Source organism: Bos taurus, chromosome 29 (assembly GCF_002263795.3).
Source record: "Bos taurus isolate L1 Dominette 01449 registration number 42190680 breed Hereford chromosome 29, ARS-UCD2.0, whole genome shotgun sequence".
In the NCBI taxonomy this organism is placed as follows: Eukaryota; Metazoa; Chordata; class Mammalia; order Artiodactyla; family Bovidae; genus Bos; species Bos taurus.
Window position 1 is genome coordinate 45,536,529 of NC_037356.1, and position 22,275 is coordinate 45,558,803.

The 22,275-nt window shown below is 60.8% G+C and overlaps 1 protein-coding gene and 1 long non-coding RNA gene across 5 annotated transcripts; one reads left to right on the forward strand and one right to left on the reverse strand.

The window, feature by feature from the left end:
• The first annotated feature begins 945 nt into the window (after positions 1-945).
• On the forward strand, positions 946-20,974 carry ALDH3B1 (aldehyde dehydrogenase 3 family member B1). Of its 4 annotated transcripts, none has more exons than XM_005227060.5 (10): positions 946-1,058; positions 6,565-6,727; positions 10,620-10,730; positions 10,832-10,952; positions 11,255-11,340; positions 11,782-11,863; positions 13,992-14,378; positions 15,086-15,252; positions 18,211-18,310; positions 20,275-20,974. In XM_005227060.5, exons 2-10 carry the CDS (start codon positions 6,566-6,568, stop codon positions 20,463-20,465), a joined length of 1,407 nt encoding a protein of 468 aa, XP_005227117.2. In that variant the 5' UTR covers positions 946-1,058; position 6,565; the 3' UTR covers positions 20,466-20,974.
• LOC112444853 (uncharacterized) lies at positions 10,289-10,894 on the reverse strand. Its single transcript, XR_003033223.2, has 2 exons — positions 10,803-10,894; positions 10,289-10,448 (listed from the first exon to the last, which is right to left on the reverse strand). It is a non-coding gene; the product is annotated as an uncharacterized lncRNA (long non-coding RNA).
• Positions 20,975-22,275: the final 1,301 nt, after the last annotated feature.

Below are 22,275 nucleotides of genomic sequence, written 5' to 3' on the forward strand. Positions count from 1 at the left end.
TGAGACTTGCTTAAGATCACCTGGGGAGCCTGTATCCGTCAGCAGGCCAGGTGGTCAGATGCTTGGATCTGAGGCTCTGTGAGCCAGGCTCATCAGGTGAGGGACAGAATGAATGAATGAATGAATGAACGTGATGCCTTAGCCCATGACCTGCTCACCTTCCCCCATCTCTCTGCCCAGAGAGGGAGCCCAAAGGTGACAATCACAAGGGCCTTTTCATCCAGATCTGCAATCTGAAACCCAGAGGAGCTGCAGAAGGGCAGGGCCCGGCTGGTCAGATGTGCCCCCCACCGCCAGCCGCTGACCTCTGTGCTCCCCCAAAACCCACTCCACCGGCTGACCTGGGTCCTCAGAAGACCCTGGCACCACCAGACTGGCTCCAAGAATGGCTCCCAGTAGTACCTTGGCAATATCTCCCCATTTATCCCAAGCTCTCTGGGACAAGGGTGTAACCCCAGGTCCCACTGAGCCCCTGGAGCTTTAAGGATCAACACGAGGCATCCAACCCAGAGAGGGGAGGGGGTTGCCCCCTGTTCCTCCCCAGGGGGCAGTGCCCCTTAGGACTCAGGGAGCTTCACTCCCAGGCCAGGTAAGGACCCTTGTGCCAGGAGGACAGTCCTCTCTGGGGACTTCCCAGGCTGAATTCGTGACAAGTTCAGGGGTAACCCCTGCAGGAGGGATCCCCGGTCAGGGAGGGGCCCCTCAGGATCCTGCAATACCCCTGCCACCCACCAGTGTCTCCCCAGGTGGGTCCCTGATTTGCTGTGTGGCCTTAGATCAGTGACTGCCCCTCTCTGGGCCTGGTTCCAGGCTGACCACTGCCAGGCTCAGCTCCAGCCCTGCCCCGCCTGCCGCTGGCTCTGCCTCTGCCTGGCTCAGCTCCAGGCAGCAGGGCAGGGCTGTCACATGCCGAGCCACGTGACAGGCAGCGGCTGGGGGCTCCATCCCACGCAGAGGACGGGGGCTCCAGCAGCCCCTTACCCCATCCCAGTGGCTGAAGCCTCTGGGGGGCTACCAGATCCTGCAGGAGGGCCCGGAGGCCTCTCCTGCCCTCCCAGGTAGGCAGGGGCCGCGGGGAGGGTGGGGGCCGTGAGGAGCATCTCCTGGGGGCCCAGTTGGCCCAGAGGCCCTGGGCCACGATCCTGGGCAAGACCCAGGGCACCAAGGTGGAGGGGCAGCAGTGAGCCCGGGGCGACAAGCCTGGAGCGATGGTACGGAGGATACACCTGTCCCCACACCTGTAACCTAATCAGCCGCCTGTCTGACACCAGCACCTGTGGGGGGATCTTCCTCCTTTGTGCTGGCTCTGACAGGTGTGCGGGCATGGGGGCTGGGGTGACGCGGAGGAGCGGGCACACAGGAACCTCCACGGCCACACTTGTCACGACGGCGGCTGGAGGGCAGAGGGCGGCGCTCTTTCCCAGGAGGTTAGGAGGGGTTGGCTGGAGACCAGCCCGGGCCGGTACAGAGTGACAGCCTTCTCGTGTGGGTCCCAGCCCGCCGCTGTGCCCTGTGGGGTCAGATCCTCCCCCCGGGCCTCCATCTCCTCCTTGTAAAATGTCACGTTGCAGGGGTGACAGGCGCCGTGAATGGGGTGCTGGGGGAGGCGGTGCTGATGGACACAGACACGTGGCCATCAGGACGAAGCCTGCGGCCCTTCTGGGCCCTGAGGTTGTGTTTCTGGACTCCAGCTGTCTTTGGATCTGAACTCTTCCCTTTGCAGATGGGAAACTGAGGCTTAGAGGGGCGGGGGTGGGGGGGTTGTGGGGAGCAGGCTTTCTCTGCCACTCCAGGCCGCAGCCCCCATCCACACCAGAATTCCACTGCCTGGACTCTCCTCCTCCTTCAGCCAGGCCTGGGACCCTTCCCCCTAAGGCCTCGGGATGGACCCTCAGCTCAGAGCTCCCTCGAGGCCTGCTGTGTGCGCTGGTCTGGTGCTGGCCCTCTCTGGGCCCTGGCCCTCTCTCGTGGTCCAGGGAAGGACCTAGAGGCCCCCCCACACCGAGGGAAATGCTGGTGAAATCTCAGCCTGCGGCCTCCAGCTAGCCTGGAGTCAAAGTCAGGCACGAGGCCAGGGTGGCCCCGCCCCAGGGGCCGGCCCAGCCCTGGACATTTCATAACGGCAGGGCGGGCAGCTGGGCAGAGTGCGGCCGACCAGGAAGACGGGCAGCTGGGCAGGGCCTCAGGTATGGTACTCCGTGGCGGCTGGGATGCAGTGGCCAGTGATCAGGGCCGGGGACTGCTGGCAGGCTGGTGCGGGGACTCTGGGCTGTTGTTGAGACTCTGGGTCAGGGCAGACCTGACCCCTCACGGTCGCAGGCAAAAGCTAGCTTTGTCTTCTCAGAGCTGCTCTGCCTACCTGGGGAGAAAGAAGGAGGAGGAAGGGACTTCCCTTTGCCCCAACCTCAGAGATGAAAGAGAGAAGCTGAGGGTCCCTGAGGCCAGCCAGCACCCGTACTGAGTCTGAGCTGGGCTGGGGTTACTGAGGGAGCCAGGAGCCCCAGCTCTGGACCAGCTGCCCCAGGAAGGAATACACCCCTGTCCCTGGGATGAAGGGGGTGCGGTGTCAAGCATCCATCTGACAACACATTTCCTGGGCATTGGCCACACGTATCCGCTGCTGGGGCGGGGTTCACTGTGAGTGGTTTTGAGTGATCACATTCTTGGGAATGGACCCTGCCAACGTCCAGGAAGAAAGGTCAGCTGGGCCCCGCCCTCCCGGCCTCGCAGAGAAGCTGTTGTCAGACGGACCTCGCCAGGATCAGGGAGTCCAGCCTCCGGCACAGCCTCTCCGTGCGGCGGGGCTGGGGTTGGCTCAGCCCACAGCCAAGGGTTGGTCCGCAGCTCCCTACAGCCCCCACGGAAGGGAGGGGGCTGCTGCATAGAGTGCGGGAGACCTTGGGAAAATCCACGTTAAGGCTACACGGCTCCAGGCGTGAGGCCAGATTAGAGACTCTAGAGTACTGGGGCCTGTGGGGCTTTCAAGCCAGGCCTGTGACCTCCACTTATGGTCGAGGGGCTTCCCAGGCCCTCAGACCACCAAGGTCACCTCTGTTGCTCTTGCCAGCTCTGCTTCCCTGCCCCCATGGGGTCCCAAGTTGATGTCCTTGCCTCCCGGGTGTCCACGCTGGGCCAAGGTCTCCTTGGTTTCCCACCCCAGGATCTTCTCCCCTCGGCCCCGTCAGCACAGCCGTCCTTTGCGGTCTTGTCTGAATAACAATCATCAGGAACCATCCTCATGAGCACTCACGGGGCTCAGCCTAGCACCAACCACTTCCCAGCACCACAGGGTAGACAAAGGCATTGTGCCCATTTCACAGATGGGAAAAGTGAGCCACAGGGAGGCCAAGCCACCTGCCCGAGGCCCGAGCTGATAACTTGGGATTTGGACCCAGGTCCTTGGGCCTCCGACACGGCATACTGGGAGCATGCTTTTGGAGGGACTGTGGTGTAGACAGGGAAACCGAGGCAGAAAGTGCGAGAGGGTGAACAGGGGTGAGGGCTGGGAGGTAGCTCATCGGCAGGACCAGGCAGGGCGCAGGGGCGGGGCCCGGGCAGCAGCGGCTTCCCGATGCTGCTTTGGAGGCAGCAGACCTGAGTGCCCACCCTGCCTGTCAGTGTCTTGATGCCACGGGCCCGGGGCCTCAGCTTCCTTCAGGGACGCCATCTGAACACCGTGCTGTACCCACTGCTGGTGCCCCCGCTGCCGACACAGTACCTGCAGTGTCACCGCCTGGTCGTTCTTATTCTTACTAGCGCACCCCCGGGCCCCTGGCCTTGAGGGAAGGTCCCGGGGCCCCCGGGAAACAAGCCGTCCCTTGTCACATCGACTGACTTAACAGCTCCCAGGGAGGTGGGCCCAGGGCCCCCAGACCCCCTGGTGCAGGAACCCCTGCACGCATGTCCAGAGCAGCTGCTCAGCTCCCTTGTGAGGTCGCAGGCCCAGGGTCCCCTCAGGCTCCAGGCCCCGCAGGTAGCCTTGGCTCACCTGCTCCTGTGGCTTGAGTCAAGCTCCACGCTCCCCAGCAGGCACCCCCGGGGGGAACTCGGTCCTGACCAAATTGCAGGGGGTACTATTGTGTGAGTTGGCCTCAGTGTTGCCTGGAGAGGCTGCTGGAATGTTCCAACCAGACCTCCACCCCCGCAGAGCTCCCCGCCCCTCCCAGCACTGGGAGATGCTCCCTTCAAGCCAGATGCCTCACATTTTTGTGGGTTCTGCCGAGACTCTTAGGAAAGGAACCCTGCGGAGGAGGGAGGGGGCAGGTGTGGTTCGCACTCAGCATCCATCAGCAGGAATCTGAAGGTGAGAGGGGGGCCGGGGGAGGGAACAGGGATAAATATTTGTCGAGCACTTGGTAACAATAACCACAGCTGACCATTAACTATGCGGGCAACAGCCACTGCTTCCCGGGGTGATATGTCATTCAATCCTCCGGATGGTAGCAAGTGTTACTGGTGGTGGTGGTTTAGTCGCTCAGTTGTGTCCAGCTCTGTGACTCCACGGACTGTAGCCCTCCAGGCTCCTCTGTCCATGGCATTTCCCAGACAAGAATACTGGAGTGTGTTGCCGTTTCCTTCTCCAGAGCAAGTGCTATCGACATCCCTATTTTACAGATGTGGAAACTGAGGCAGAGAGAAGAGTGACTTGCCCAAGGTCACACAGCCAGAAGAGGCTGGGTCAGGGTTTGAGCTCACAAGGTGGCCCGGGGGGTTCTCAAGGCTCTGGGCTCCTGGGCCTCTGTCCGGTATACCTTCTTCCCAGGAGGAGGGTCAGAGCGGAGGGTGAGCCTGGGCTTGAGGGTAGCCCTGACAATGTCCCCGCTCTGGGGCACCGTCACCCTCTCTGGGGGACATGGAACCCGCCCTGTGCCCAGACCACTGCATGCTTTCTCCTGATCGCAGCAGGAGGCCTATGGGCTCAGTCTGGCCTCCATCACGCATGGGGACAGCGCAGGGCTCCTGTCAAGCTCTCGGCAGGGTGTCCATCGGGCCAGGCCATCCTGTCAGCTGGAGCAGCTTGGCCCTAGCGGTCATGGAGCCCTCCAGAAAGCTTAGGGCTGTGGCAGCAGTGGCCACTTAACAGTAGCTGGCAGGCCTGGGGGCACTGATGCCACTCCCTGGGCCCCGAACTGGCAGGCAGGGTCTCATCCTTGATAAAAAAAAAAAACCCTGTCAGCTGGTAGGTGGAAGGGAGACCCTAACAGATGGGGAGCACAAACCCAAATGACGGGCTAAGAAGGCAAAGCGGGGCCCTGCCTCCCAGTCCAGTGGGAGAGGAGAGGGATGGGGGTGGGGACAGGGAAGTGGACGGAAGGAAACCAGTATTTACCACAAAGTACTACACCGTGTGGGCTTCCCTGGTGGCTCAGACGGTGGAGAATCTGCCCGCAATGCAGGAGATCCGGCTTTGATCCCAGGGTCGGGAAGATCCCCTGGAGAAGGAAATGGCCACCCACTTCAGTTTCTTGCCTGCAACAGTCCATGGAAAGAGGAGTCTGGTGGGCTACAGTCCATGAGAATCACAAAGAGTCGGACATGACTGAGCAACTCACACACATGCAGTGTGGTGGGGAGCACAGTCGCGGGCCCACTGTGAGAACGTATAAGGGAGTAATCATGGTGGGCTGCCTGAAGGAGGCATCAGCCAAGCAGAGACCCGAGCGAAGGGAGTCAGAAGAGAAGGAGGAAAGGGTCCCCACGGGTCCTTGGCAACAGGCCGAGGACCGAGTGCGTCAGAGCACTCCTCTTGTGAGCTTCAGGTAAACAGGCAGGGGCCCCAGGGAATGCCAGGGCCCCTACCCAGCCTGCTGGCCCAGGCTGATGCCAGCACGCGGGCCGGGCTGCCCCTCACTGCTTGCCACCCCCACTCCCTGTTCCTCCTGCACCGTGGCCGCGGAGTGGGGGGTGGGCCGCGGCACCTGTAGGAGGCGAGCTCTTCCTTCCCCATCTTGCTGCAGAGCTGGGCCACAGGGAGGGGGGGTCCTGTCACCCGGCCTCTGAGCCACTGCCCACCAGCCCGGCCTCCCCGGGCAGGGCCCCCTGCCTGGGGACCGGGGGTGGCAGTGCATTCTGCGTCAGGAATGTCCCAACGAAGTGGCTGCAGCGGCCGTTGGTGGCCACACTCCCCCGGTTGCTCCACTCAGGCCTGCTGGGCTCAGGGCTGCCGTCTCTGGGAGGAGTGCGGAGCAGGGCGGGGGCTGTGGCTTAGGGGCTCGTTTCCCTGCGGCAGGAAGACGCGTGGTCCCCCGGCTGCCTGCTCGCCCTTAGGGGTTGTGGAGTAGCAGTTCCCCAGCCCAGGCCCGGGCCCGTGACTGCCCTGGGGTCCAGGGCTCTCCTGTCCACTGGCCGAGGGGCGTGATCTGTAGTTCTGTAGTGGGTGTCTAAGTGTGTCCTGTGTGTGATTGTGTGTGGTGTGTGTGTGTGTAGGTGGGGCAGCCCGGGTCCCTGGGATTACGTATGAGTCCCCGAGGGAGTGTCCGTGGGCCCATCTGGGTGCGGGCAGGGGCCAGGGAGGGGGCCACGGAAGTGAGGCCACCCTGACCCACGCTGCCCCCCGCCCGGCAGGATGGACCCCTTTGCAGATACCCTGCAGCGGCTGCGGGAAGCCTTCGTCTCGGGGCGCACGCGGCCGGCCGAGTTCCGGGACGCCCAGCTGAAGGGCCTGAGCCGCTTCCTGCGAGAGAACAAGCAGCTTCTGCAGGAGGCGCTGGCTCAGGACCTGCACAAGGTGGGTGGGGGTGGGGTGGGGGGGAGGGCAGGGGTGAGGGGAGGAGGGCAGGGGTGAGGGGAAGAGGGCAGGGGTGAGGGGAGGGGAATTGCGGGGAGGGGGGCAGGGGTGGGCAGGTGGGCAGCGAAGGTGGAGACAGCTGCATCCTCCACGAAGGGGAACTAAAAGCTGTCACACCCACCTCCTTTCCTGCACCAGAACCCACTCTTCTGCATTCATCCAGTCGTTCATTTCCACCTCCACTCCACTGCTATCTGGGGCTTCCCGGGTGGTGCTAGTGGAAAAGAACCCACCTGCCAACGCAGGAGACTTAAGAGACACAGGTTTGGTCCCTGGGTTGGGAAGACCCCCTGGAGGAGGGTACGGCAACCCACTCCAGTGTATTCTTGCCTGAATAATTCCATAGACAGAGAAGTCTGGTGGGTTGCAAAGAGTTGGACCGCTATTTAGCATGCACGCGCGCACACACACACACACAAACACGCACATGAACAGCTTTTGGGATTTTAGTCCCCCGACAGGGAATTCAACCTGCGCCCTTGGCAGTGAAAGCGCCGAGTCCTAACCACTGGACCGCCAGGGAATTCCCCCACTCCACTCTATTTATTGAACACTTACTATGTGCCAGGCCCTGTTCTAGGCTCTGGGGATACAACAAATAAAACCAAGTCCAGGGAGCTGGCCCCCCGGGGACAGACACAATTAGACAGTAAATAAATACAAAGCATGTTGGGTGGTGATAAATACCATGGAGAGACACTCCCAGTGTGAAGGGGTTGAGAGCGGGCCAGGGTCAGGGTGCTGTTTGGTATGTGGGGGTCAGGGAGGTTTCCTGGAGATGGTGATGTGTGAAGGGGGAGGGAGAAGGGTCCCAGGGACAAGGGGGGAAATGGCAGAGGGCCCAGGCAAAGGCCCTGAGGCAGGAGGTGCTTGGTGTGTTTGTGCTGGAGGAGCGGCACGGAGGCCGGCGCGGCTGGAGGGGAGGGCAAGAGGTGGAGACACACGAGGGGTGAGGTCCGGAGAGGAGGGTCGCACCCCTGAGGCCGCGTGTGTTGGGGGGACTCCGGCTTCACCAGGTACTGTGGGCATCATGGCCTCTGTCCAAATCCTGGACGCCTGGGGCTCAGTCCCTGCTGTTTCCAGCAGTAGCCTTGACGGGACCCCAAGAAATATTCTTCCTTGTAGTCAGTCTCCCACCTTCTCAGCCAGTAGGGCCCCCCCATGTGGCTGCTGCTGCCCCAAGACAGCTGTCCCCGAGTTTCTTCTCTGGACAAAACATCCCTGTGCTTGCCACAAAGCCACAGTGTCCAGACTCACCCTTGGACACTGGTGCCCCCTGCCCTTCACCACCAGTAACCCTCCAAGGCTGTGACTCTTTGCCAGCTGGTCAGGTGCTATTCTGACACTTCACACCAGGACAGGGCCAAGGTGCATGTCGGCCGCTGTCCCCTGGGGCTGCAGCAGTCCCACACTGGCTCATGCTGAGCACCGAGCTCTTCTTCACCCCTCCTGAGCCCACGAGCAGAGCCCTCCAGGGAACCCTGGAGTCATCCCTTACTGCCCTCCAGCCATCTTTGCTGTTCTGCTGGGCCTGCTGGCTCCACCCAGTTTGTGGGAGAGATGTCAGCCCTGGCAGACCTGGGGGTGCCTCTGCAGCCTCCTTGGGACCCACCTGATCTGCAGACACCCAGCAGGGTGTCCACCCTGGCTCCAGAGCAGGCCTGGACTCAGAGACTATGGGGTTTCCTGGCATCTGAGGTCATGGGTCAGGGCACCCCCATTCCGTGGGGACAGCAAAAGCTGGGCACAAGGACTTGTCCTCAGGACGTGGCCTTCTGGTGATGCCTAGCCCCTTTCTTAGTGTCCTCGAACCTTCTATTTATCACCATGCTCCGGGACTACAGCTGGGCTCCCTCATCAGCTGTTTCTGGAATCATCTGTTGTCCCATTTATGAAACCATGGTGCCAGAGCATCCTCTCCTTAGCTCTCTGACATCCAAGGGGCCTGGCTCTGCCTCCCTGTGTGGAGTGTCCCTCACTGGACCTGATCCAGGACAGAGGGGACTCTCATCTCCTACCCTGGCTTATTGGGCTCCCCCCACGGAGCCTCTTCCCTGCATACCTGCTGGCCTGGCCTGGCCGCCTCTGTGACACCTGACCCGATGGTCTATCTGGTCCCTCTTCTCCCTACAGCTCAGATTTCACCTCCCGCCTCCAACCCTCAAGGTTTCAGGAGCCAGGGCCCCATAAAGGTAGCAGCAGCCCAGGAAATCCAATCTGTCCCTCCTTCTGGTCTCGGCCAGCCCTGTTCCCACCCTCCCAGCAGGCAGCAACTGCCCTGTCTGCCCTGCACGAATCCTCCCACTTAACTTCCAGCAGCCCTTCCCGGTACAGGTGGTCACACCCAGTAACCCTCAGAGGTGACTGAGAGAGGGCATGTTCTTGCCTGACGGCACACAGCCCCTGCTGAAAACAACCTACTCTTCCATGGCATTCAATGGGGTCCAGATCATCCCTTGAAAAGAGTGAAAATGTTAGTCGCTCAGTTGTGTCCATCTATTTGCAACCCCATGGACTGTAGCCCACCAGGTTCCTCTGTTTATAGGATTCTCCAGGCAAGAGTACTGAAGTGGGTTGCCATGCCCTCCTCTAGGGGATCTTCCCAACCCAGGGATCGAACCTGGGTCTCCTGCATTGCAGGTGGATTCTTTACCATCTGAGCCACCAGAGAAGCCCCTTAAACAGGCCCAAACCTCACACAGGTCACAGGAGATCTCACTGGGCAGGAGTGTGGCCTGTGAACACAGACACAGTAGAAGGCATGCCTGAAGCAGGCCGGTGGACAGGGCTTTCTGCTCCAGGGTCCCCACATCCTTCCCACTCAAGACTCAGCTCTGCCACCCCTGGGCCCATTGTCCTCACCTCTGGCAGGAAGGCACTCTCACTGTAACAGCGGAGTCTCATTCATGAGGACAGCCTGGCTCTGGTGTCCCGGGCGATGGCCTCCAGTTTCCTGCAGCCCGCATGCTGGCTCCCTCCCGCCTCGTGGGGGTGGGGCAGGCATGCCAGCTGGCAGAGATCAGGACAGTGTCCCTATTGACTTTTGCCTCTTTCTGCCTCCTGCCCTCGAAATCTGCCCTTGGCCCCTGGGCTATGGGAACTGATGGCAATTATCCAGAGACACCTGTCCTCTGTGTCTGCTGCAGACTGACATCCACAAAGCAGGCCACAGGGACCACACGGACAGTCTTGTTCAAACTTGAGTTAGATCCTGTCCCTGCTCTGCTCAACAGTCCCCACCCCAGTGGCTAGGCCTCATCACCTCACCCACTCTCCTGCTTGCTAACCAGGAAGAGAGCAAAGCTGCACAGCGCCTTTGCACATGCCATACCCTCAGCTTGGAATATCCTGCCTCCAGGTATCCATCTGCTGCCTTCCTTTCTTTCTTCACTGCTCAAATGTCACGCCATCCCAGAGGCTGGTACTGACCATCTTGTGTAAAATAGAGCAAAGAGACACACACACACATGCATAGGCCCTCACACACACACCCTGAAACTCTGTTTCATCCTTCTATTGCACTTGTCACATCTTAATGGAGTAGTCAGTATTCTCATCATCACGTGGACTGTGCCCCCCACCACAGCGTCAGCTCTGTGGGGCAGGTCCTCTGTCTGCTTCATCACCGCTACATCCCCAGCACAGGAATGGGACGCGTACTCTGTAAGCATTCAGTGAACGTGGAGTGAATAAATGAATGAAAGAATGAGTCAGTAAGGCAGGCTTTGCCCTTCCCAGGGCTCCAGCTCTCTCCAGGGCTCCGGCCACCTGCGGATCCTGGGTCCCTGACCCCAGTCCCGACCCTGCCCTTTCTCCCCCACCCACCCTGCAGTCAGCCTTCGAGGCAGAGGTGTCTGAAATCAGCATTAGCCAGAACGAGATTAACTTGGCCCTTAGGAACCTGAGGACCTGGATGAAGGATGAGAAAGTGTCCAAGAACCTGGTGAGTGACGCTGGGGTCAGGACACCTCTCTGGGTGGAGGGTGGCTGAGGGGCTGGGGTTTCAGCTCCTCACCGTTCTCCATCACGCTGGCCCCGGCCCAGGCCACGCAGCTGGACTCGGCCTTCATCCGGAAGGAGCCCTTTGGCCTGGTGCTCATCCTGTCTCCCTGGAACTATCCTCTGAACCTGAGCCTGGGGCCCCTGGTGGGTGCCCTCGCAGCAGGTGAGAGGGATCCTCTGCCTTCCTGCTCCCTGCCCATCCCCTCCCAGCCTCATGGCTTCACAGCCATCCCCAGAGCCAGGGAGGAGTTGGGGGGGCCTGGCACCAGGTGGCTAAGACAGCCTGGTTTCCATGTGTGTGGCCTTGGGGCTGGCACTGCACCTCTCCTAGCCCAGCTGTATTCTTCACCTGGAGGGGGAGTGAGGTGGGCTCCTGCCCTGCAGGTGTGTGAGGACCAAATAGAGATGGGGCGTGGCTACACACGGCCCCGCCCTCTCCCCGCCCCACCCCGCCCCGCCCCACAGGGAACTGCGTGGTGCTGAAACCCTCGGAGATCAGCAAGAACACTGAGAAGGTCCTGGCCGAGGTGCTGCCCCGATACCTGGACCAGGTGAGCCAGGCCCGGTGCAGACCAGGCAGCCACACTGGGGCCGAGCAGGGCCAGGCCGGCCCTCTGGGCCCGGGGCAGGACCTGAGTTCCGACCTCCTCTGGGTTGTGTGGCCTTGGCCAGGTCACCAGCTTCTCTGTTCCCCTCTGCGTGAAACAGAGGGGTGGGGCCTGTCCCCAGGGGCTCCCTGTCTGTCTCTGGTCATCCTGACCTCAGTCCCCACCCCAACTCTGCCAGACCCCAACCTCACACGTGCTGAGCTGGTACTGCCCCTGTCCAGTGCCCCTGGGGCGCTCCCTGCTCCCCACCCAGCCCAGCTGGAGCCCTGGCATAACTGGGTCAGGCCAGGCAAGGGGGGAGCGGCCCCAGGCAGGCAGGCAGCCCGTTGGGCTCTCAGGCTGGGACCCCAGAGGGAGCCTCCGTTTGTCCATCCCCCTTCACAGAGCTGCTTTGCCGTGGTGCTGGGTGGGCCCCAGGAGACAGGGCGGCTGCTGGAGCACAAGTTCGACTACATATTCTTCACGGGTGAGGGGCCAGCTGCCGGGGGCAGGTGGGGGGGGACCGCGCGGGATGGGAGGAGCGAGAGGCCTGAGGCCAGCTCGGGGCCTTGTCCCCAGCTGCTGGAGAGAGGCTCAGAGGACAGAGGTAGACAGCCAGCCAGGGAGGACACGGGGGTGAGCTCTGGAGGGTGCGCTCGGCTCCAAGACAAGCAGCCTGGAGAGTGGCCCTGGACCCCTGGGACCCTTGGGGAGCTGGGCCCCATCCCAAGGAACAGGCCTCTCCACCAATCACAGTTTCACACGTCACAGCATCCGCCCTTGCTGAGTGAGCTCCGGCTATGCCAGGCACTCCCTCACCACCCCACAGCCCTTCTGGAAGGCTGGACGGATGAGGGTCCGGAGACTTGGGTGACAAAGAGATGCAGTGCCCACCTCACTAGCCAGGGTTGGGGCAGGCTGGATTTTGCCCCCAGAGGTCACCTGCCATCATCCTGGCATGTGCCCATGGGGCCCAGACACCACCTAGCTTCAGGTGACCAGGGCAGAGTTCCCAGAAGAGAAGAAAGGATGGAGGAGGCAGACAGCCATGTCAGTGGGCCAGGCCCTGGAGGAGGGAGGCCAGACCTGCCTCCCCCACAGCACACCTCGTCCCTGGCCGGGGAGGCTGTCTCGGCCTCTCTCCTCCCCAGACCCTGCCGTGAGCCTGGGACAAGGCCTGCCAACCGCCACTGTAACAGACAGGGAAGGAGATGGGGGGAGTGCAGAGGCAGGGTCCTCAGCTGTTCCTCCAGATTCCCAGGGCAGGGGGAATACCAGGAGGAGGCAGCTGTGGGGGCCCACCACCCACCCTCCACTCACCTTCCACTGCCACACCCCGAAGCTCAATGGGCTTTGGGCCCTGGCCCCTTAGGACCGAGGGTGCAGAGGCGAGGCAGGCAGACCCCAGAGGCCAGTGTCCAGGTCAGGCCCCTGAGGCAGTCTGTGCAGGGGCCGACGGACCATCAGAAGGCACTCTGCCACATCTCCTGACTTGCCCAGGCCTCAGTTTCCTTACCAGTGGGACAGGGGCCATCCCCAAGTCACAGGCCTGTCTTAAGGATAAGTGGATGAATGAAAGCCTTTGTCACAGCTCGTGGCCTGGGCAGCATCTACTCACTCACTCACTTGCTCGCTCACTGAACGTTTACTAGAGCGCAGACCGTGCCCAGCACAGCCAGGCCTTGGGATGAAGCAGGGTAGGAAGGCAAGGTCTCCTGCGTTGTCATGGGGCCCATTCCAAGTTGATCAGGGCAGAGGTGGGAAGGCACATGGTGAAGTTGGTCAGGATGGCCTCATAGTCGGGGAGGTGTTTGACAAAGACAGGAGGCCCTGAGGGAGGACCTGTGGTCAGGGGAGGGCACCCTGGGGGTGAGGGGGCCTGGATAGAGGGGACCAAGGACAGGGAAGCAGGAGGAAGTGAGACCAGAGAGGTGACTGGGCCTCGGGCTCCCTCGGGCTGTGGTGGCTGGGAGAAAGACCAGGGTCATGGCGACACAAATGGCAGCGTGGGACCCTGGGTCAGGCGTGGGCAGGAGGGTCTCAAGGCCCGGGGGCATCAGGACTGGTTGGGGTGGCTGAGCGGAGAAGGGGACTGTGAGACCAACACAGAGAAGAGGCCGGGACCTGGGCGGGGAGGGTGCCAGGGCTGCCGCATCAGGTCAGAGGGAGGGGAGACCCAGATGTTGACCAGCTGGAGTGGGATGCTGACCTTGGGCCACAGGGGTCATTTTCAGAGGCCAGTGGAAAGAAGGGAGGGTGCAGAGGGGCGGGTTAGAAAGAGTCCCTGCAGGTCCCAGCCTGGGGTCAGGAGCCGGGAGACATTGTAGGGGGTGTAGAGGGGGGCGCTCTTCCTGGACGTCTAAGTGGGCAAGTCAGGTGAGGGAGCCGGGACCTTCCACTGTATGGGGCTGGTCAGGGGGTAGGGGGAAGATGATGGGAGGAAGGCCCCAGTGTAGCAGCAACTGACAAGGAAAGGCCAGGTGAGACCCCATTCAAAGGCCTCTCCAGGGAAGTGCAGGGCAGGGAGTGACCCCCCTTGAGAGTGCCCAGCCCTGGGCTGGGGCCGCCCGCCTAGTCAAGTGATGGAGAGCCACTCGGTTTCCTTCCTTGCCCAGGGAACCCTCAAGTTGGCAAGATTGTCATGACTGCCGCCGCCAAGCACCTGACGCCCGTCACGCTGGAGCTGGGAGGCAAGAACCCCTGCTACGTGGACGACAACTGCGACCCCCAGACCGTGGCCAACCGGGTGGCCTTCTTTCGCTGTTTCAACGCTGGCCAGACCTGCGTGGCCCCCGACTATGTCCTGTGCAGTCCCGAGATGCAGGCGCAGCTGGTGCCCGCCCTGCAGAGCGCCATCACCCGTTTCTATGGCGACGACCCCCAGAGCTCCCCAAACCTGGGCCGCATCATCAGCCAGAAGCATTTCCAGCGGCTCCGGGGCCTGCTGAGCTGTGGCCGCGTGGTCATCGGCGGCCAGAGTGACGAATGCGATCTCTACATCGGTGAGCCCCGCCCTCCCTGCCACTGTGCCCCACTCCCACCCCCACCCCAGCGAAGACCCCTACTCGCTGGGGGTCACAGCTGGGCCCCGAGTCTGGGCTCTGAGGCTCCCCCAACCCCACCGCTACAGCCCAGCCTGGTGCCATGACTTCGTGACACCGGTGTTTCCTGTTCCTGGGGTCTGAGCCCGCGACCCCACGACTCCACACTCTGGCCAAAGTTCTCCAAGCTCAGACCCCAGAGTTGTAGGCTCAGGTTCCCAACTTCAGCCCCAAGATCAGCTTCTCCACGGGCCCACGATTCCGGTTCTCAGCTCCCACTGCCCGTCCTGAGCGTCTGCTCTGCTGTCAACAAAGAACCCTGGTCTCCTGGGCTGAAAGACTCGGAGGGTCTAACAGGCTGGGACCTGGAGCCTCAGGCTCTGCGATCTAAGATCGGATCACCCTCTGACTGTGAGACTAAGGCTGAGTGGTTCTCTGAGCCCCACGGGCCCGGTCAGGCTGGGGAGCCCCTCGTGGTCACTTCCCAGGGGCTGCGGGGAGAGTACCGTCCCTGGGACATCCGGGTCCCTGAGCCCTGACAGCCCGCGGGCCCCGCCCACCAGAGGGCCCGCCCACCAGAGGCCCCGCCCGCCAGAGGCCCCGCCCGCCAGAGGCCCCGCCCGCCAGAGGCCCCGCCCCTGGGCTGAGCCGGCCCCTGTCCCGGGCAGCCCCCACGGTGCTGGTGGACGTGCAGGAGACCGATCCGGTGATGCAGGAGGAAATCTTCGGGCCCATCCTACCTATCGTGAACGTGAGGAGCCTGGGCCAGGCCATCGACTTCATCAACCGTCGGGAGAAGCCCCTGGCCCTGTACGCCTTCTCCAACAGCAGCCAGGTAGGGCTGGACGCAGGTGGGGGCAGGTGGCCGCAGTGGAGACTGGAGTAGGGTCAGCAGAGGGCGATGGCTACAGGACCAGAGTGGACCAATGGGCCTGGCAGGAGGGCAGGGGTTCTTGGTCCCTCGGGGGCACTGACAGGTGGCACGCTTGGCTCTGTCTCTCTCCTTTCTCCTGGGGGCAGCAGGGCCTCCCTTTTGCCTTTCAGTCTAGGCCACGTTCTCCTGGGCCTTTAGTGGGCAGCTCCCCAGGGTCTCCTCTAGGGTCCAGCATCCTCTCTAGGTCAGGCCTGGCCTCTCTTGTTCTGCATCATCTCGGCCTGGTGACCACAGTGTCCCCTTCAGTGCTTGGCTCGTGGAAGGCACACACAACACGGGATGGGATGACTGAGGGGGGATGGATGACCAGAACACGCAGACCCAAGAGTGAGCCCTGGTCCCCTGCCCCTCCCTGGGGGCCCTTTGGGAGGCTCACATGCATGTGGCCAGCCATCTCCAGCTCAGGACACACGTCCCCCACCCCCAGCCCTCCTGAGATGCCTCATAGACTGGGCAATGCTTCCCCCCACTCACCGGAGTGCCATGCAGCATGCAGTGTCTTAGTTCCCAATCAGGGCTCAAACTCATGCCCTCTGCAGTGGAAGCGCAGGGTCCTAACCACTGACCCTCCAGGGGATTCCCCTGGACAATGCTTTTCTAAATTTTACTTTTTATTTATATTTATTTATTTAGGCTATGTCAGGTCTCAGTTGTGGCATGCAAGTTCTTAGTTGCAGCAGGCATGTGGGATCTAGTTCTCTGATCAGGGATGGAACACAGATCTCCTGCACTGGGAGCATGGAGTCTTACCCAGTGGACCACCAGGGAAGTCCTAGAAAGGCTTTTCTAAAACAAACTTCTAATTTTGGAATAATTTTAGATTTACAGAAAAGTTGCAGAGAGTCCAGGGAAGGCCCCTATACTCCAGTTTCTCCCCTTACGTTGGTCAAAACTAAGAAACTGACATTGGCACATTGCTGTCAACCACACTCTAGACTTTAGACAGATTTTGCCAGTTTTTCTTTCCACCCCAGGATCCAGGCCAGGGTCCCGAGCTGCATTTAGTTGCCATGGCTCCTCTGGTCCCCTTGTGGCCATCTCTCAGCTTAACGGGGTGCTGGCCATCTGTCCTGCAGAATGTCCCCCATCTCAGTGGCCAGCTGTTTCTCTCATGAAAGAAGCCCACAGGGTCAAGGGCCCATCTCTGCTCATCCTCAGGGGACCATGAGATCCATGCATCACTGGTGAGGTTAACCTTCATCCCTGGCCAAGGTTAGGTCTGGCACAAGGTCTATTCTTCCCTTTCCTTATTCTGTTCTGTGAGAGCAAGTCACTAAGTCTAGCCTACCTTCAATGGAAGGGGGTGAGAGTAAGCTCTACCTGCTGGAGGGGGAACATCTACCTGGAATCTTGGCTTGGTTCTTTATATCAGTGCCTTTTTTCTGTTTGGCCGCGCCACGTGGCACGTGCAATCTCAGTTCTCTGACCAGGAACTGAACCTGTGCTTCCTGCAGTGGAAGCACGGAGTCTTAACCACTGGTCCACCAGGGAAGCCTGATTCTTTATATCAGCATGGACTCCAGTGCATCTGCTTTATTTTCCGGGTTACAACCCAATACCACCTGATTCGTTTCCTTGTTCAACCTGTCCCCAGTACCACCTGATTTTCGTTCGACCTGTCCGGCCTTTGGGCACTGGGAGCTGCTCTGTCCCAGACACCTGCCCATCCTTTGGTTTTCCCACCACTTCCTTCCTTTCTGGGTCTACAAGCTGCCTGGCCCTAGAATCAGCTGTTCCTTCAAGGAGCCCTTGTTTATCTGTGTAATGTTAACTTTAGAAAACGCTACACAGGAACTTCCCTGGGTGTCCAGTAGTTAGGGCTCTGTTAAACCTGCTCCCAATGCAGGGGGCACAGGTTTCACTCCCTGGTCGGGGAACCAAGATTCCACATGCTGCACACAGCAGTCAAAAAAGAAAGTGCTGCACAGGTGTTTGGAAGCAGGGAGGCGGGTCATCTGGCCAATCGGCTTTCAAGCTTTTCTGACTGCCTGGCACTGTTCCAGGACACGCGGTGACACAAACCCTCATCCCACCCCACGCGGTGACACAAACCCTCATCCCACCCTGCGTGCCCTGCCCTGGGTCCTCACTGAGCACTGGTGGTCCCGGCTCCGCCTTCTGCTGTCCTTACTGCTGGTCTCAACGGGATTTTCTGATCCTGAGGATGGGGTTCCACTCTGCAGGAGGCCCTGATCTAGCTGTGACCTGAGGGTCACACATTGTAACTACAGCCAAGTTTTTATGCAACAACTGTTTAGTGTCTGCTCATCTTGGTGATGGACAGGGAAGCTGGGTGGGCTGCAGTCCATGGGGTTGCAAAGAGTTGGACACGACTGAGCGACTAAACTGAATCTTTCTTTATTGTCCATAGACCTAAGAAGGGCCTTCATTAAGTCAAGCAGGGGTCAAGTTCATATTTCCAAAGTACAAATCTCAGTGTCCTCCCGGTGGTGCAGTCCGCAAGGCCTTCCACAGCTTCCCTGCCCCTCGGCCTCCCCACTTGGCCTTCACCCTGGGTGGGTGGGGGTCCCTCCTACTCACCTCTGCCCTCCTGGACACCCAGCAGGCACCTCACATCCCTCCCGGGGTATCTCCCTGATCACCCGCCCCTCCACGTCCCCAGGAGGAAGCTGGGTTTCCCGCCTCCCCTGCCAGCCTGAGTCTGTGTCCGCAGCCGCCTGCGTGGACCACACTCAAGGGAGGCTCAAGACACACGTCTCCAGTGGGGACGTGGGGGTGGCAGGCTACTCTTCAGATCACATGGTGGCCTCAGACCCTGCCATGGGCCCTGGGACCCCGAGGGGGCCAGGTAGAGCCCCGGCAGCTCTCTTACCAGCCTCACCGCTGCTTCCCCGCCAGGTGGTCAAGCGGGTCCTGGCCCAGACCAGCAGCGGGGGCTTCTGCGGGAACGACGGCTTCATGCACTTGACCCTGGCCAGCCTGCCTTTCGGAGGAGTGGGTAGGTGCCGGCTCTCACCTCCCCCCACTCCCCTCCACAGAGCCTGGAGTGGAACCTTCCACGCCGGTCCTGGCACTTCCCTCCGCAGGCAGACCCGCAGACACACAGCTTACGTTGTTTTCAGCATCACCGTGAGGTCCGTCCGCGGTGCTTGCTGCAGCTTTTCTCCCTGGCCAGCCTGGTGGCACACACAGGGCAGCCCAGGTGTGCTCTCTATGCCACATGCGGCTACACGCGGCTCCTTCAAGCCCTCCCGCACCCCCTCGGGTCCATGATGGAGACAGGGGGCTGCTGTCAGCTCCCCACTCCACCAGGCCCTAGCAGCCCCCAGGCCGGCTGCAAGGTCCTGGCCTCTGAGGCTGGCCCCAGCAAGCCCGACGGCTGTATGATGTGGGGCCACCACGGCCCCTCTCTGAGAGACCTCCTCCTCAGGGGAGGAGAGGGCCCACTGGGCACCGGAGTAAATGACCAGCAGGGCCTGGCAGGCTGCCCTGGTCGTCCCAGGCCCTCCCAGGCCCTCCCAGGCCCTCCCAGGGCTGGGCACAGGCCGGCCCCCTTCTGGAAGCCCCACCCCCAGCCTGCCTGGCTCCCCACCTCCAGTCCCAGTCGCTCCTCTTCAGGGAAGTGAGTGGATCTGTCAGTGGGGGAACCCGGTCCTCTTACTCCCCTGATGAAGCCCCCCATAACTCCCAGCCCCTGATGGAGCCACAGGACCCTGACTCGGCTTCCAGAGGCCTGCCCTGCCTGGCCTGGCCGTGGAATCCTGCTCCAGCCTCCTCTCCTGTTTCCCTAGCTGCTGCCCCAGCCACACGGAGCTTGACCTGAGTCCCAGCACATCCAGGTCACCCACCTCCAACGCTCTCTCGAGTTGTCCCTCAGTCTGGGGCCTTCCTGCCCCCACACGCCCACTTTATCTGGTCAATGCCATATCCCTCAGGCCTCACCCACTCCAGGAAGCCCTCTCAGACTGCCCCTGCTTCCACCAGGCTGCATCCCCGGGACTTCCTACTGTCTGGTCCTTGACTGTCTCCCTACCTAGACACTGTGGACTCAACACAGCACTTGCTGTATCTATGGGGCTGAACACTTGTCCCTGCGACTCTAGAAGGTGGTGCCACTGTTCCCCCATGTCACGAGGATACCAAGGCAAAGTCACTTGCCAGTTCAAAGCTGGGATTCAAACCTAGGGAGTCACCCCAGAATCCACTGCGGGGTTGCTTTCTTTACTTTCCATCTTGTCTCCCTCTTTTTTAACTGAAGTATATTTGATTTACAATAATGTGTTGGTTTCAGCAATTCAGTTTTACACACACACACACACACACACACACACACACACAGGACTTCCCTGTAGCTCAAATGGTAAAGAATCTGCCTGCAATGCAGGAGACCAGGGTTCCATCCCTGGGTTGGGAAGATCCTCTGGAGAAGGGAATGGCAATCCACTCCAGTATTCTTGTCTGGAGGATTCCATGAACAGAGAAGCCTGGTGGGCTACAGTTCGTGGGGGTCTCAAAGAGTTGAACATGACTAAGCAACTAACACATACACACACACACGTTTTCAGATTCTTTTCCATTATAGGTTATTATAAGTATTGTATATAGTTCCCTGTGCTACACAGTAGGTCCCTGTTGTCTAGTTTCTATAGTGTGCAGTTAACCCCAAACCCCCAATCCATCCCTCCCCCCACCCCTGGAACCCACTCACCCACTGTCCACCCATCTTGCCCCAGACCTGGAGTCCTCAACATTTATTTGACTGGGTGCTGATGCCAGGGTGGGGCTAAGCCCTTTACCCATAGCATCTCATGATTAGCCCACTTTACATGTGGGGAAACCAAGGCTCGGGGGATGAAGCGGCCCACTCAGGTCATACCCTGTGACCGGCAGAGCCCAGGTGTGTCTGACGCCCCTTGGCCGGCCACTGGGGGCCTGACTGCCGTGCCCCCTATCCCTCTGCAGGCAGCAGCGGGATGGGCAATTACCACGGCAAGTTCTCCTTCGACACCTTCTCCCACCACCGCGCCTGCCTGCTGCGCCGCCCCGGGCTGGAGAAGATCTACGCCATCCGCTACCCGCCCCACACTCCGCGCAACCTGAGGGTGCTGCTGATGGCCATGGAGACCCGCAGCTGCAGCTGCACCCTGCTGTGAGCCCACCCCAGGCGCGGGGCACTGAGCGTCCCTCCCACCCCACACCCATGAGTCCTCCGCTGCCGTGGCCACCTGAGGCTGGTGGAGACACGACCTGGGATCCACGATGCAGGGGGAAAGGACCTGCCAAGGCCACAGTCCAGACCAGTGCTTGCCCTCCTCTCACCCAGGGCTTCTCTTTTCAGGCCCTCAGCTGCCCCGCAACCAGGATGGGCCAAGGTGTGGGCACGTGGGAGACTGTGTAACCTGCTCTCTGGCTCCCAGGGTGGCCACCTATGTCCCAGGAGAGTCGGGCAGCTGTGGGCACTTCTCGGGACCTCTCTTTCTGTGGAGGGGTGCAGAAGGGGTCCTGGCATCTGGTCCATGCCCTGCTGTGGACCTGCTGTGACCTGGGTTGTTCCTGCCCTCTCTGAGCTTGTCCCCCTCTCTGGTGTAGAGAGGAGGTGACAAACAATATCTCCTGAGATCACTGTGAGGATTAAAATTTGGAACATAATTGCTGACTCTAAGCTCCAGCGTCCTGTCTCCTCATTCGGGCGGGGGAAGGCTGCCTCCCTTGTCTCTCTCCCCACCTCTCCCTCCAGGCAAGATTGATGAGATGCCCGCAGTAGATTCTCCTTCCCTTCAGCTCGAGCCCTGAGGAGCTCTGAACATGCTCCTGTCCCCCAAGTGGTTGGCCCTGGGCACCTTCCCTTCTCCATGTCCCACCCTGAGCTCATCCTCTTCCTTGTCCTGCTCATCCTCCTGGACTTCAACTCTATGGAGCGGTCCCCAGTCATTCAGCTGCCGAACTCCCAGGCCTCCAGCTGGACCCTCCCTTCTACCTCCCAAGTCCCATCTCTGAGCAATTCCTGATGATTCGATGACGCCACAGGCCTCCCCAATCCACACACTAAAATAAAGGCTGTGCCCAGGGCCATCCATCACCTACCCTCTTCCCCCAGGCCCAGCCCTTCTCAGTGCACCCACGGATCTTCCCAAAGCCCACTGGACCATGCCAGCCCTCAGCCTGAACCCCTTCACGGGCTCCCTCTGGCCCACAAGCCTGGACGGGAAACCTTCCTTGGGAGGCTCTGCCACAGCCCTGCGCAGGCCCCGTGCCGCCATCCTTGTCCTCTTCTGATGCCCTTGATGTGTCCTCCTCCAGGGACCTCCCCACACGCGCTGGGCGCGCCCTCTGGCCCTTCTTGTTCTGCCCAACTCCTCTGTGCTCTCTGCTTGGATGTCAGCTCTTCCAGGAAGACCTCCTTGTCCACCTTCTACTCCCTGCCCCCCCAACCCCCCACCAAGACACGGGCGGCCTTCAAGGGTTTTCTCAGTGTCTGCAGTCTCCCAGTTCCCTCTGCCACACAGTTCACCGGGAGGAAACATGGGTTTATTTGGTGGCTGTTTGGGTTACGGGGCTCCCGAGTCGCATACATCCAGGAGCGGTTGAGGCGGCCGCACTGCGCAGCTCTCAAGGATTGGACCAAGTTCCTGCACAAGCCCGGGTCTCAGTTTGTAAATCGTTCCTCCACACAGGGTTGCAGTGAGGATTAAGTGAAGCTGCCCGTGTGGAGGTTTGGCATAGAGCAAGCACAGCTATGATGGCAAAGCGTCTGCCTGCAGTGCGGGAGACCCAGGTTCGATCGCTGGGTCGGGAAGATCCCCTGGAGAAGGCAATGGCAACCCACTCCAGTATTCTTGCCTGGAGAATACCATGGACGGAGGAGCCTGGAGGGCTCCAAAGTGAAAGCGAAAGTCGCTCAGTCGTGTCCGACTCTTTGTGACCCCATGGACTATACAGTCCATGGAATTCTCCAGGCCAGAA

Coding starts and splice junctions, on each gene's coding strand:
- ALDH3B1 (XM_005227060.5), top strand. CDS start 6,566: ATGGACCCCTTTGCAGATACCCTGCAGCGGCTGCGGGAAGCCTTCGTC. Junction 10,953..11,254: donor GGTGGGTGCCCTCGCAGCAG/GTGAGAGGGATC, acceptor CCCGCCCCACAG/GGAACTGCGTGGTGCTGAAA. Junction 11,341..11,781: donor TGCCCCGATACCTGGACCAG/GTGAGCCAGGCC, acceptor CCCCCTTCACAG/AGCTGCTTTGCCGTGGTGCT.